The sequence below is a fragment of the Oncorhynchus mykiss genome, chromosome 11 (genome assembly GCF_013265735.2).
Source record: "Oncorhynchus mykiss isolate Arlee chromosome 11, USDA_OmykA_1.1, whole genome shotgun sequence".
NCBI lineage: Eukaryota > Metazoa > Chordata > Actinopteri > Salmoniformes > Salmonidae > Oncorhynchus > Oncorhynchus mykiss.
In genome coordinates, this window is record NC_048575.1 from 61,577,148 (window position 1) to 61,589,026 (window position 11,879).

The following is an 11,879-nucleotide window of genomic DNA, read 5'->3' on the forward strand; positions in this document are numbered from 1 at the left end:
AGAGAGAGAGAGAGAGAGAATGGAGAGAGAGAGAGAGAGAGAATAGAGAGAGAGAGAGAATAGAGAGAGAGCGAGAGAGAGACTCTATTTCTTCTGCACAGATTCTGTCAGACCTGGGCCCTGACAGTAAATCTCAGTAAGACCAAAATAATGGTGTTCCAAAAAGGTCCAGTTGCCAGGACCACAAATACAAATTCCATCTAGACACTGTTCCCTAGCGCACACAAAAAACGATACATACCTTGGCCTAAACATCAGCGCCACAGGTAACTTCCACAAAGTTGTGAACGATCTGAGAGACAAGGAAAAAGAAGGGCATCAAAGGGAACATACATTTCAACATACCAATTAGGATCTGGCTAAAAATACTTGAATCAGTCATAGAGCCCATTGCCCTTTATGGTTGTGAGGTCTGGGGTCCGCTCACCAACCAAGACTTCACAAAATGGGACAAACACCAAATTGAGACACTGCATGCAGAATTCTGCAAAAAATATCATCCGTGTACAACGTAGAACACCAAATAATGCATGCAGAGCAGACTTACGCCGATACCCACTAATTATCAAAATCCAGAAAAGAGCCTTTAAATTCTACAACCACCTAAAAGGAAGCGATTCCCAAACCTTCCATAATAAAGCCATCAACTACAGAGAGATGAACCTGGAGAAGAGTACATTAAGCAAGCTGATCCTAGGGCTCTGTTCACAAACACAAACACACCCTACAGAGCCCCAGGACAGCAGCACAATTAGACCCAACCAAATCATGAGAAAACAAAAAGATAATTACTTGACACATTGGAAAGAATTAACAAAAAAACAGAGCAAACTAGAATGCTATTTGGCCCTAAACAGAGAGTACACAGTGGCAGAATACCTGACCACTGTGACTGACCCAAACTTAAGGAAAGCTTTGACTATGTACAGACTCAGTGAGCATAGCCTTGCTATTGAGAAAGGCCACCGTAGGCAGACATGGCTCTCAAGAGAAAGGTTATGTGCTCACTGCCCACAAAATGAGGTGGAAACTGAGCTGCACTTCCTAACCTCCTGCCCAATGTATGACCATATTAGAGCGACATATTTCCCTCAGATTACACAGACCCACAAAGAATTCGAAAACAAATCCAATTTTGATAAACTCCCATATCTACTGGGTGAAATTCCAGTGTGCCATCACAGCAGCAAGATTTGTGACCTGTTGCCACAAGAAAAGTGCAACCAGTGAAGAACAAACACCATTGTAAATACAACCCATATTTATGCTTATTTATTTTCCCTTGTGTACTTTAACCATTTGTACATTGTTACAACACTGTATATATATATATATATAATAAATAATAAAAATTAACAGTTAACAGAAGTTTCAAAACAATAAAGACATTACAAATGCCTTTTGTAATGTCTTTATTGTTTTGAAACTTCTGTTCGTGTAATGTTTACTGTTAATTTTTATTGTTTATTTCACTTTTGCATATTATCTACCTCACTTGCTTTGGCAATGTTAACACATGTTTCCCATGCCAATAAAGCCCCTTGAATTGAATTGAATTGACACTCCATTTATAGTAGTTCTGCTGTGCCCCCTACTGGTTTTGTAAGTTGGGTCTGCAATGGGTAGGGACTCTGGAAATTGCCTGTTAACTGGTTTACCTGAATTGACATTGTCTGATTTAGTTGTAGTACATTGAGTAAATTGCATGATTTTCATCTATTCAAGGAAAAGGAAATTCAGCATTGTGAATAGTAATTTCAGAAGTTATTCAACAGTATCTGCTTGGATAGTGGTTTCTGACAGGTCTCAAATTAATACAAACCAATTGAACGTACAATCAATACATTATTTATCCCAGTCAATTTTTACAGTAACATTCCTGGCTAGATTTTGACGGTAGTTAGCCTACCAGTGTTAAGTTTGAAAGACGTCACGACTACTGTTACCTGGATCTCTGATTGGTTCAGAGACTCTATCCGGGTACTGAGCTGGAACGAGCTAAAGGTACCAATATGGCGGAGGTAAGAGGGAAAACAGGGGAGAAGCATCAGATTTTAAATCGATGTTTAAAAAATGTGTGTTGCCAACTTTCTATTTAAATGTAATCGATTACATAGATTAAGTTGTTTTTGTTCAATATTTGTGGTTTTGTGTCAAAATTGCTGCAACTATCCCTCTAAAATATGTTTGAATGTATACACCGATCCTTCACGACAAGGCCTGTTCGCTCTCAGCTGCTTTGCTAAGGTCTACCGGGCAGACTCAAACGCCAATTTGATGTGGGAAGAAAAATAAATAGACTTGATTTACAATTAATTGCGATTGTGTTTTTCGGTTCTTGTGTAAAAACAAAAACATCGCCTATAACTGGTGAATTGTTTACAGTTTTAGGTTACCGTGTACGAGGCTAAACAATAATTGTATTTTTTATTGTCAATAAGGTTAGCTTTAAGGCTAATTTCAGAGCATTGGCAGTACACAAAACTGGATATAGGGGCCTTAATGTTATTTTGTGTGCCACATCCAAATGGTATCATATTGCTACTTAATATTACAATTCTACAACATTAAATAAACCGCTGTGCGTTCGGTATGTGTTTTCAGGTTGCGGAAAAATGCAGCTCTTTTTATTTATTTATCCTGGTGGATATTATATATTATCGACAATGTCTGCTGTAAAAATCAATGTTTGTTTGAACGAACATTTTCGAAAGTGTAACAGTAATATTCACAGATTCAAAATTGCTTAATTGGTGCTATTATATTTTTGTTCTTCCAAACAGGCTTCCTTCGGGAGTTCGAGCCCAGGTAATGTCGGAATACATTTTTTAATGGAACTTGAATGTGAAATTATGAATATGCCATGTCCATTTTATATTCAGTTAATGTTTTGATACCATGCAGCTAAATACATTTATAAAATCTTTATTGAGGAAGTAATTCTTGTAAATTATTTAATTGTGCTGTGGGTGCGCCAATGGTATTGACAAGCAGTGGCAGTGCCAGTTTTGTCAAGAGTATCTTAATTTATTTGTGGTTGTCCTTGTAACGGTGCCTTTAAACTGCATTCTAAAATAGTTTTCGCCCACAGTTGGCTCTTTGTCGTCGGAAGATCATGACTTCGATCCGTCAGCTGAGATGCTAGTTCATGAATATGACGATGAGAGGACTTTGGAGGAGGAAGAGTCATTTGAGGGCGAGAAAAACTTCAACTCAGAGATAGCCGATCTAGAGAAGGTTGGTTGGCTATAGCTACAGATTGTAACACCAGATAATGTGATTTAACCCAACTTTTTTTTACCATTATACTGGTATGACAGGTGTGACTATACAAAACATCAGCAGAGATGAACTAACCTTGTATTAGCGATTGGTGGAAACAGGAGTCTCGTAAAATGGATGCATCCAGTTGCACGGGGTCCGTTTGATTTGAGAAAATGCTCTGATATTAAAATAATGTTGTTCATTAAGTAATCCAACAATGTGTACGTCGCCACCTTGTCTATTTCAAGTCTTCTCTCATTAATTGAGACAGGTGTGTCCACCCCCAAAGTGCTGCATGACAGACATCCCTGTCTCTATCAATGTGAGAAGACTTGAAATAGAAAAGATGGTGACATACACATTGTTGGATTACTTCATGGACCAAAATATTTTAGTTATTTTAATAGAGCATTTTCTGAATTCAAACAGACCCACTGCAAACTCCTTTTTCCACGAATCGAGGGCGAAGATGGTATCGCCAATACCAGGTTAGTTGGAAAAATCTCTGACAATGTTTTTTTAATATCCACACCTGTAATTACCAGTATAATGGTACACATCTTTTTCCCATGAAATCACATTTTCTGGTTTTACAATCTGTAGCTAGGTTGGCTAATAATATAAATGAATATACTGTTTCCTTTCTTCTAGACAGGCATTGTAGTTGTCATTTTTATTGGAATATTTTTAAATTCTGTCTATGCTTGAATTACCACTTCCCTACTTCAATGAATAAAATGTTATAGGCTGGGGGGGAAGCATAATGTATACATGACTATGTTCTGTGTTATTATGGAAACAGACACTGTGTCATGGAACTTTTTGTCTAACCATTCTTCACATAGCAGACATGAAATATCATGATTTTGATTGTAGAAACATGGTCTAATAGGATTTCTATTTGTTGTAACAGGAGGGGAACATGCCCTTGGAGGAACTGCTGGCCATCTACCGCTACGAGGCGTCTGTCAGTACGGCTGCAGGATCCAGCATGGACAGCTCTTCTGGGGAGCTGACGGATGAACTGCCAGACATGACTTTGGACAAGGTGAGCAAAATTCAGATTTGGTAAAGGGAATATTAATATATATTTAGAAAATGTCACCGTGTACTGTATAGACAAATTTGTGGATATTGAAAGAGGTTTTCAGTCAAATGTATTTGTTATATCATCAGTAGGCCATCTATCCCAACTATTATTACGTTATATGTGTCTTACTTTTGTATTACCTCCAAGGTGTGGTTACGACAGATATGAAGCAAAACAAACTTGGAATTTTTAGGGTCAATTGATCCTTGGCGGGTTCCCTTCTAACGTTACAAATGGTGATTGTGTTCTTCCACAGGAGGAGATTGCTAAAGACCTGCTATCAGGAGACTATGAGGAGGAGACCCAGTCCTCCGCTGATGACCTTACTCCTTCAGTCACTTCCCACGAGGCCACTGACTTCTTCCCCAGAACACTCAGATGTAAGGCAATTCACTTCAATTGCAACTTTATTAGGACACCTCAGGGGTAAATAAGACATTGTCAGAGCTCAAGAGAGACCAATTACAAAACGCAGATTCATATAGTGCTTTATGGTGTGAAAGTTATGAGTAACTGCAATATTTTATTTATTAAAGCTGCAATATAACTTTTTGGGCGACCCAACCAAATTCACAGAAATCTTATGTATTTATTTATTTAATATCCAAAACATACAATATACTTTCAGTGAAGCCGCTCAACAACTACATCATACCAGTCATCCAACAGAGTCCCATTCAGAGCGACACACAGAAGCATCCAGGGTCAATGCCTGAATGGGCACATTGACTGATCTCCCACCAGGCCAAAAATCGTGAACCCAACCCCTCCAAGATGCCCCCACCCCCCCACAGTTCCCCAATAGCTGCCCCTCAACCATTCGAAACCCCTCCCAAGAAGAAAAATTTAAAAAATACAATTAATTCCATTCCCCCAAGAACCCACCCCCCCCAAAATGCACCAACAACCAAGAGAATGAACTAATGAGAAAAAAGAAAGACAGAAGAAAACAGCAAACAACAATGCAAAAAAACTATTAAATAAAAACATACATTTCAAACAAAGGACATCGAGGACAACTAAAATCATAACAGCAATGCCAAATGTATATGTTTGTGTGCATGTCTGGCACTATTACGTGTATGTGTGTGTTCTTGTATGCGTTTATTTGAATGAGAGTGCGTATATGCATGTGTACAAACACCTGCATGGCATCAGCATCAGGCAAACCGGCATTAGTTGTAAAAACACTGTGTTATTCAAACAATTTTTATTACGTTTATTTTTTAAATGTTGCTTATTTTTGTTATGTCATTCTCATTGAATGCAAGTATAAGAAACGGTAGATATGTTCTATGTGAGCTATTTCTATGCTTCCTGTTATGTTTTGCGTCTTTTACTTTGGGTTTTGTACACCAGCTTCAAACAGCTGAAAATACAATATTTTTGCTTATGGAAAATATATTTCAGTGGTTTAGATGGTACAATGATTCTCTACACTATACTTGCTTGTTTTGTCACACAAATTGAAATGAGGCAAACCATTAGAATTTCAGCAACCAGAAAATGTCAACGCGATTTCTGCGTAGTGCATCTACTGTGAAGTGCAGGTGTCATTATTAACAAAAGCACAGTAACTTATTTATCTTGTGCTTTGTCAGCATTTATCCCCTCCCAAACATTCATACTATATTTTAATATGATCTTATCTTGTCATGTGATGAGTTGATAAGCACAGGACACCATTCGGATAGCAAGAATTTTAATGGGGAGTGCCCTTTCTGTCTTTGCATTGTCAGCTAACACTATCTACGACGGTGATAAGGAGTCGGAATGTGAGGAGGATGGGCCAAGCCCCGAGGACTCCAGAAAGGTAAGAATCCTGTCCTTTCAAAGGTGACTTTATTTGAAGGGGATACAAGATTAGGTTTCCCATAAGCACTAATTGGAGGTCAGTTATTTTACTTTCCAATGGTTACAGTTATTTAGTGACCTTTGGTTAACTGAACCTAGACCTGCATTTGGAACATGGTGCTGCATGTTCTGTTTTGAGCGGTAAGTCTGTTTTGTATTTCACAGGAAATAATGGTGGGATCGCAGCACCAAGCAGAGGTCCCCACTCACCTCTGTCACTATGGTGTTGATGAGAAGGGTGAGTGGAGGCTTTCTTACGAGGTTAACCCATAAACATATTGTCAAAGTTGCATTTGACAGTCAGATATTTAGTGTTTCCAAGTGTAATATTGCATAGTGTCTAACATTGTGATTGTCATCTGCCATTTTCGTACAGTATACGAAGATGATGACCAGTTGCTATGGACCCCGGACGTGTTGTCAGAGAGTAAGGTCAGGGACTTCCTGTGTGAGGAGTTGTCATGGGCAACTGACGAGAGGACAAGAAGTGACACGGCAGGAGCTCATGTGAGAGACAATGAGCAGGTCAGTCATCACTTTAAGACTCACTGGATGTCATAACATTAGATATGCTCCTGCTGCCATCAGAGTTCACCTATTCCTCTGTCGTCTCCCTGTAGGCTCTGTATGAGCTTGTGAAATGCAACTACAATACCCACAAAGCATTGGAGCGATATTGCAGTAATGTGAAATCCTCAAAGGGTAAGTTACCATTTTGAATGAAAAGTAGACTCATAAATGTCACTCTATTGTGAGGGAAAATGACTCCTTGTGATTTTTACAGAGGAATCCCCACCGTGGTCTGAAGATGAATGCAGAAACTTTGAACATGCACTACAGATATACGATAAGAACTTTCACCTCATACAGAAACACAAGGTGGGACTCTCTCTGTTACTGATTAAAGGGTGGAGAAATTATCATAATGTTGAAAGCTTCTGTAAGGATATGGACACTTTTTATTTAGCCTTTCTTTAAAAAGCCTTTGACATTAACTTCCTGTGTTGTAGAACTTTTCTCTTTATCATGTATTTCTGCCCTTCATCAGGTGAAGACACGGACGGTAGCTGAATGTGTGGCCTTTTACTACATGTGGAAGAAGTCAGAGCGCTTTGATTTCTTCGTCCAGCAGAACCGCTTTGGCAAAAAGAAGTATAGCAGCTATCCTGGCGTAACGTAAGTGATCGTTCATTCTGCTCAACAGTAGTAACTGAGGTCTGAATTCATTGCCAAATGTATGTAGACAGAGTTCTCTCTGAATATGATGAAAGCCTGTGTTTGCAGATTTTATTTTATTGTGCTTGCAACTACATGAAAGGGGTGGCTCATGGTTATTAAAGGAGAATGTGTCTATGGCTGAGTGTGTGTTAACCTTGTGTGTCTTCCCTCTGCCTGCAGGGACCTGATGGACCGGCTAGTGGACGAGGCGGAGGGCCTGGCAGTAGACAGCTCCTCCTCTGTTTGCTCAGGTGGAGGAGGAGGAGGCGGGGTGAGGATGGAGCCCACCACAGAGCAGCAGCTCAGCCTACTCAACTCCATCACTGCCAGCGACCTCACAGGTTAGTCAACAGGGTCTCAGATGTTCCACACTGCATGTAGCACAAACTGACCCCATTATCCTTGACAGGGTAACTATATTTTTCACAAGCCTAGCTTCAGATCTGGTATTCAGTATGAATCTGCAGTACACATATTATACACAACAATACAACTTTATACAATCTACATAAGTCCTAAAAACAATACATATGAAATCCACAGATAACCAAGTAGTTTATATACGTGTCCCCCTCCCTCAGCCCTGAGTAACAGCGTGGCCACAGTGTGCAGCCCAGCGGAGGTGAGCTGCCTGGACTCGTACAGTTTCCCCCCTCTGGAGAGCCTCCACCGGGGGTCCCTGGCCCATGACGAGCCCCTGGGCTTTCCATCCAACGGAGGGGACCCCAACTGTCTCAACATGCTGGATGCTGGCTTCTACCACTCGGATCTGGGCCAGCTGGGTGGGGTGTGCGGGGCCAAGGAATGTGAGCGGCCCTCTAAGAGGCTCAAGTTGGCACTGCCTGACTCCTTCATCAACGATGCTTCTGTGGGAAACCTCGGAGTGGACTTTGAGGGGCGGCGGAAAATGACACACCACCGTATCACTGGCACCAAGATGGCAGTGTCCGTCACAGACTTTGGGAGTTTGGCGGGGAGCCCAACAGACTTATGGGAGCACACACACGGCATCACGCACAGCACAGCACGGCGCTCCAGTCAGTGTGACCTCCCGCCGCCCCGCCCCCAGAGTTCCACCTTTAAAACCACCCTCCCATGTGTACATAAGACTCACTCACTGGAGAATTAGATTTGTATTTAATAATTATATATATGAATATACATTTATTTCATTTGTGAAATATGACATCAGTGATGTCTTTATCGTATAGAACTAAAAATCTTGATTTCTCAAGAGTTTATATAGCCATTTATTTTCTCTGGTCCTGAGGTGTTTAATGTCCGTGTTTGTGTACAGTGGGGTCCGGCCCAAGGCTGCGGATAGACAGTTGTTTGTCCCCCCCCCCCCCACCCCCTCCCCAAGTTATCCTGTCACTCATATTCAGCTGCCAAAACATCTTTGTTCTGGTTTCATATGTAGTTTGTTCATTGTTAAAGTGGTACTTTTGATTGAATATCAGTGTTTACAGGTAATTATAGTATCCAGGCTTGGGCAAATGTTATTTTGTCTGAGATGAGCCTGGGGTTTGTATTTAATGCAACAGCACTCATTGTTGTCGAGGCGTTGTAGGTTATAACTCGTTATAACCTCCCTCTCTGCCTTAGTTTTTTTCTCCTGTGGAAGCTTATTTTGTACTCAACCTGCTTTCATCAGATCTTAACAGTCCAAAGTGGCCAAACCGGAGGAGAATGTTCTAGAAATGTAACAGTATATTATATGATAATTTCTCATTGTTAATTCTTGTGAGTCATGACAGGTCAAGACATTTTTAAATTTAGAGACTATACGGCTGAATCTAACACCCCAATAAGCAGAGCAGCTTTGTCTGTCCATCAGATTGTCTGAAACGTTTCCTTAAAAATCGCTCGTATTGCCCCAGACATTAGTCTATATCATGAAAATATTATACTTTATGAAGGAAAATGTTTTTTGGATTGGTATAAGTGTTGCTTTGAGATGTCATGTGTTCAGTTACAGTAATGTATATAGTTTCTACCCTATACTCTTGGCACAATACAAATCTATTTGGCCCAGGCAAGTTGTGCTGTTTGCATGTTTATCATGGAGTTGAGCTTGACCACTCGGCAAAAAAAAAAGAAGAGCAAAACAAATGATTCTAAATTGTATTGCTCTATATTGAAACTAAAACAGCCTGCGTAAGATTGTTAGAAGTATTATTTCCTTATTTAAAGCCACTTTCATGTAACTTCCACAGTACGGACTGGAGGATGCCTTTTATTATCCGGTCTATAAAGTAATGTCCAGTTGCAGTCTAACAGCCTACTTCTATTTCTCTAGACTGAACTAATTGTGAATTGTTGATTGTCGTGGAGTCATCACTGTGTTAATGAGTGCAGTAATAGTGTTTACTTAATTTAACTATGCATTGTGAGTTGGATAATTAGTTTGTTTGGGGGGTATTTAATTCTGAATGTCAGACACAGAAGTCCATAGATTTTTACATAAAGATGTACCATCCAATAATTCACTATCCTGAGTATGTCCTGTCGGGTTTCTTGCATATGAGCATTGGTTTTACCTAGGTAGGTGTTATCTAGTCACTATTTCTATGGCAAACATTGGAGTCGGCTGTTTGTTCACCTTGCATTGTTTCCCCAAATGTGGACAGTTTCATGTAAATAATTAGCTAATAGCCTTGAAAATGTCTTCATCGACTTAAACTTGTCTTAAACTTGTGAATCTGTGTTGATACAAAGACTTTAAATGGTATTCCTTGTAAAAGGGCAATGTGTAGATATGTACAGACATTACATGTTCTTACGTTTTACTGATGGACTTTGTTTGGATACTTTGGGGGGACAATGCATGCTAGCTGTGTGACAGTTCTTGAAAATGTACCACAAAAAGGCTTTACCTAAGACTTATTAATATATTATTCAATGTCGCATTTTGTGTTCTGAAGTCTGCAATCATATGTACAAATCCCATTTTGTTTCTCTCTTATTTTATTTTCACATTGCTGTCTTTGTCTTGGTGATAAAGGGATTGCTTCTGTAGTCCCTATCTTGAGAGATGGGTCTAGTCCAGAATCAAGCCCTTGTCCCTATCCCTTAGGTACTTGCATAGATCTGGTATGGTTGGATAAATATAACCAAAAATGGTATACCATATTGCTTATACCCATCAAATACTTACAGATACATCAAGTGCCTAGGGAGATGTACCAAATGATTGTTGCTCACCATCATACAAAGTGCAGATGCAGTGGGTGTGTCCAGGTGCTCTCTAGCTTTAGAAGTGCAGGGATATATTTTTCACCCAATGGTTTGTACAAAGACTCGGAAATACTGTCTGAATGTAAAGGCCGTTGACTAGTAGATTAATATTTAGATTTTACAACCCTGTGCTGAAATCTTGTGATTTCATTGAGACTTGTGTGTAAGAAAGCACTAAACTAATTCCTTTTATATTTTGTATTGTGTTTTGAAGATAGGGGGGAGTGACTATAGCAGATATATATATATATATATATATATAAATCTAGTTCTGTGAATAAAACCTGCAAAACGTGTATCCAGAAATAGACAATCAACACATTTACAATCAAATGTTAAGAAAATCGTTATTGTTTATAAGAATTGTACATAGACACTGAATAGTTTTTTTTCTTTTGGTTTTAAGCATTTTGTATTTTCTGTTCTTTAATACATGGTGTACGGATCCAGAAAAAAGATCTGGAAAATGTCTCAAGACTCCTGCTTTGACTTGTGTGACAGCACAATTGTGATTTTTGTGGTGTTCCCTAAAATGTGTTACCTGTCTCCAACTTCTTCACTGACATCACTATGGTGGGTCTATACTTTATAGTTGTCCCCCACAATCGGGTCTGGGACTGTGGATCTCCGTCTGTTCATACGTTAGTCACATGGGATATCTCAGACAGCAAAGGCGTGATTTTGAAGAAACATCAGTGAATGATCTGTCATTCCATAGAGATCCAGCATTTACAAAATTACACTGATTGGCCAGATGGTAGTGCTATAAAAGACTGGAAATACCAACTTTGAAAGGTCACACCCCTCACATTGTTTGACCTAAAACATGAAAGTTGGTACATATATCCCTCTCCTCACAAGGAACACATTTGCCTTAGGTCTGCCATGATGGACTTTCTGCCATTTAGAATTTTGTCAAATAAACCCTGCTCTTCTGGTACCGAATGACCGATCTGCATGAAACTGTGGCATCTATGGACAAAGGTCTCCAGAATCAATGCAATATTTTCCAGACTAGTACCAATAAACATTCACGTGGGTGTGGTCAAGAACATAAATACATAAATCAGTTAAGGATATTTGCATTGTAACAGTTTGGTAAGTGTTTAAAACACTTTCAAGACATCGACCACACAGTGGCACTATAACAGACATGTTTATATCTTTTGATCTGTTTGACTTGTGTACTGAAATTTGGCACACATGCTCAGGGAAA

At 39.5% G+C, this 11,879-nt stretch overlaps 1 protein-coding gene across 1 annotated transcript; it reads left to right on the top strand.

Annotated features, from left to right (window-relative positions):
* Positions 1 to 1,896: 1,896 nt before the first annotated feature.
* On the top strand, positions 1,897 to 11,134 carry mier3b (mesoderm induction early response 1, family member 3 b). Its single transcript, XM_021621743.2, has 13 exons — positions 1,897 to 2,021; positions 2,784 to 2,808; positions 3,092 to 3,237; positions 4,178 to 4,312; positions 4,611 to 4,734; positions 6,094 to 6,167; positions 6,374 to 6,446; positions 6,585 to 6,733; positions 6,829 to 6,910; positions 6,993 to 7,087; positions 7,257 to 7,384; positions 7,607 to 7,767; positions 8,008 to 11,134. The coding sequence occupies exons 1-13, from the start codon at positions 2,013 to 2,015 to the stop codon at positions 8,553 to 8,555; spliced, it is 1,749 nt and encodes a 582-aa protein (XP_021477418.1). The 5' UTR covers positions 1,897 to 2,012; the 3' UTR covers positions 8,556 to 11,134.
* Positions 11,135 to 11,879: the final 745 nt, after the last annotated feature.

Excerpts from the sequence above, each read along its gene's own strand:
- mier3b (XM_021621743.2), top strand. Across the intron at positions 6,447-6,584 it reads CTATGGTGTTGATGAGAAGG|TATACGAAGATGATGACCAG; the intron begins GTGAGTGGAGGC and ends ATTTTCGTACAG. Across the intron at positions 7,768-8,007 it reads CACTGCCAGCGACCTCACAG|CCCTGAGTAACAGCGTGGCC; the intron begins GTTAGTCAACAG and ends CCCCTCCCTCAG.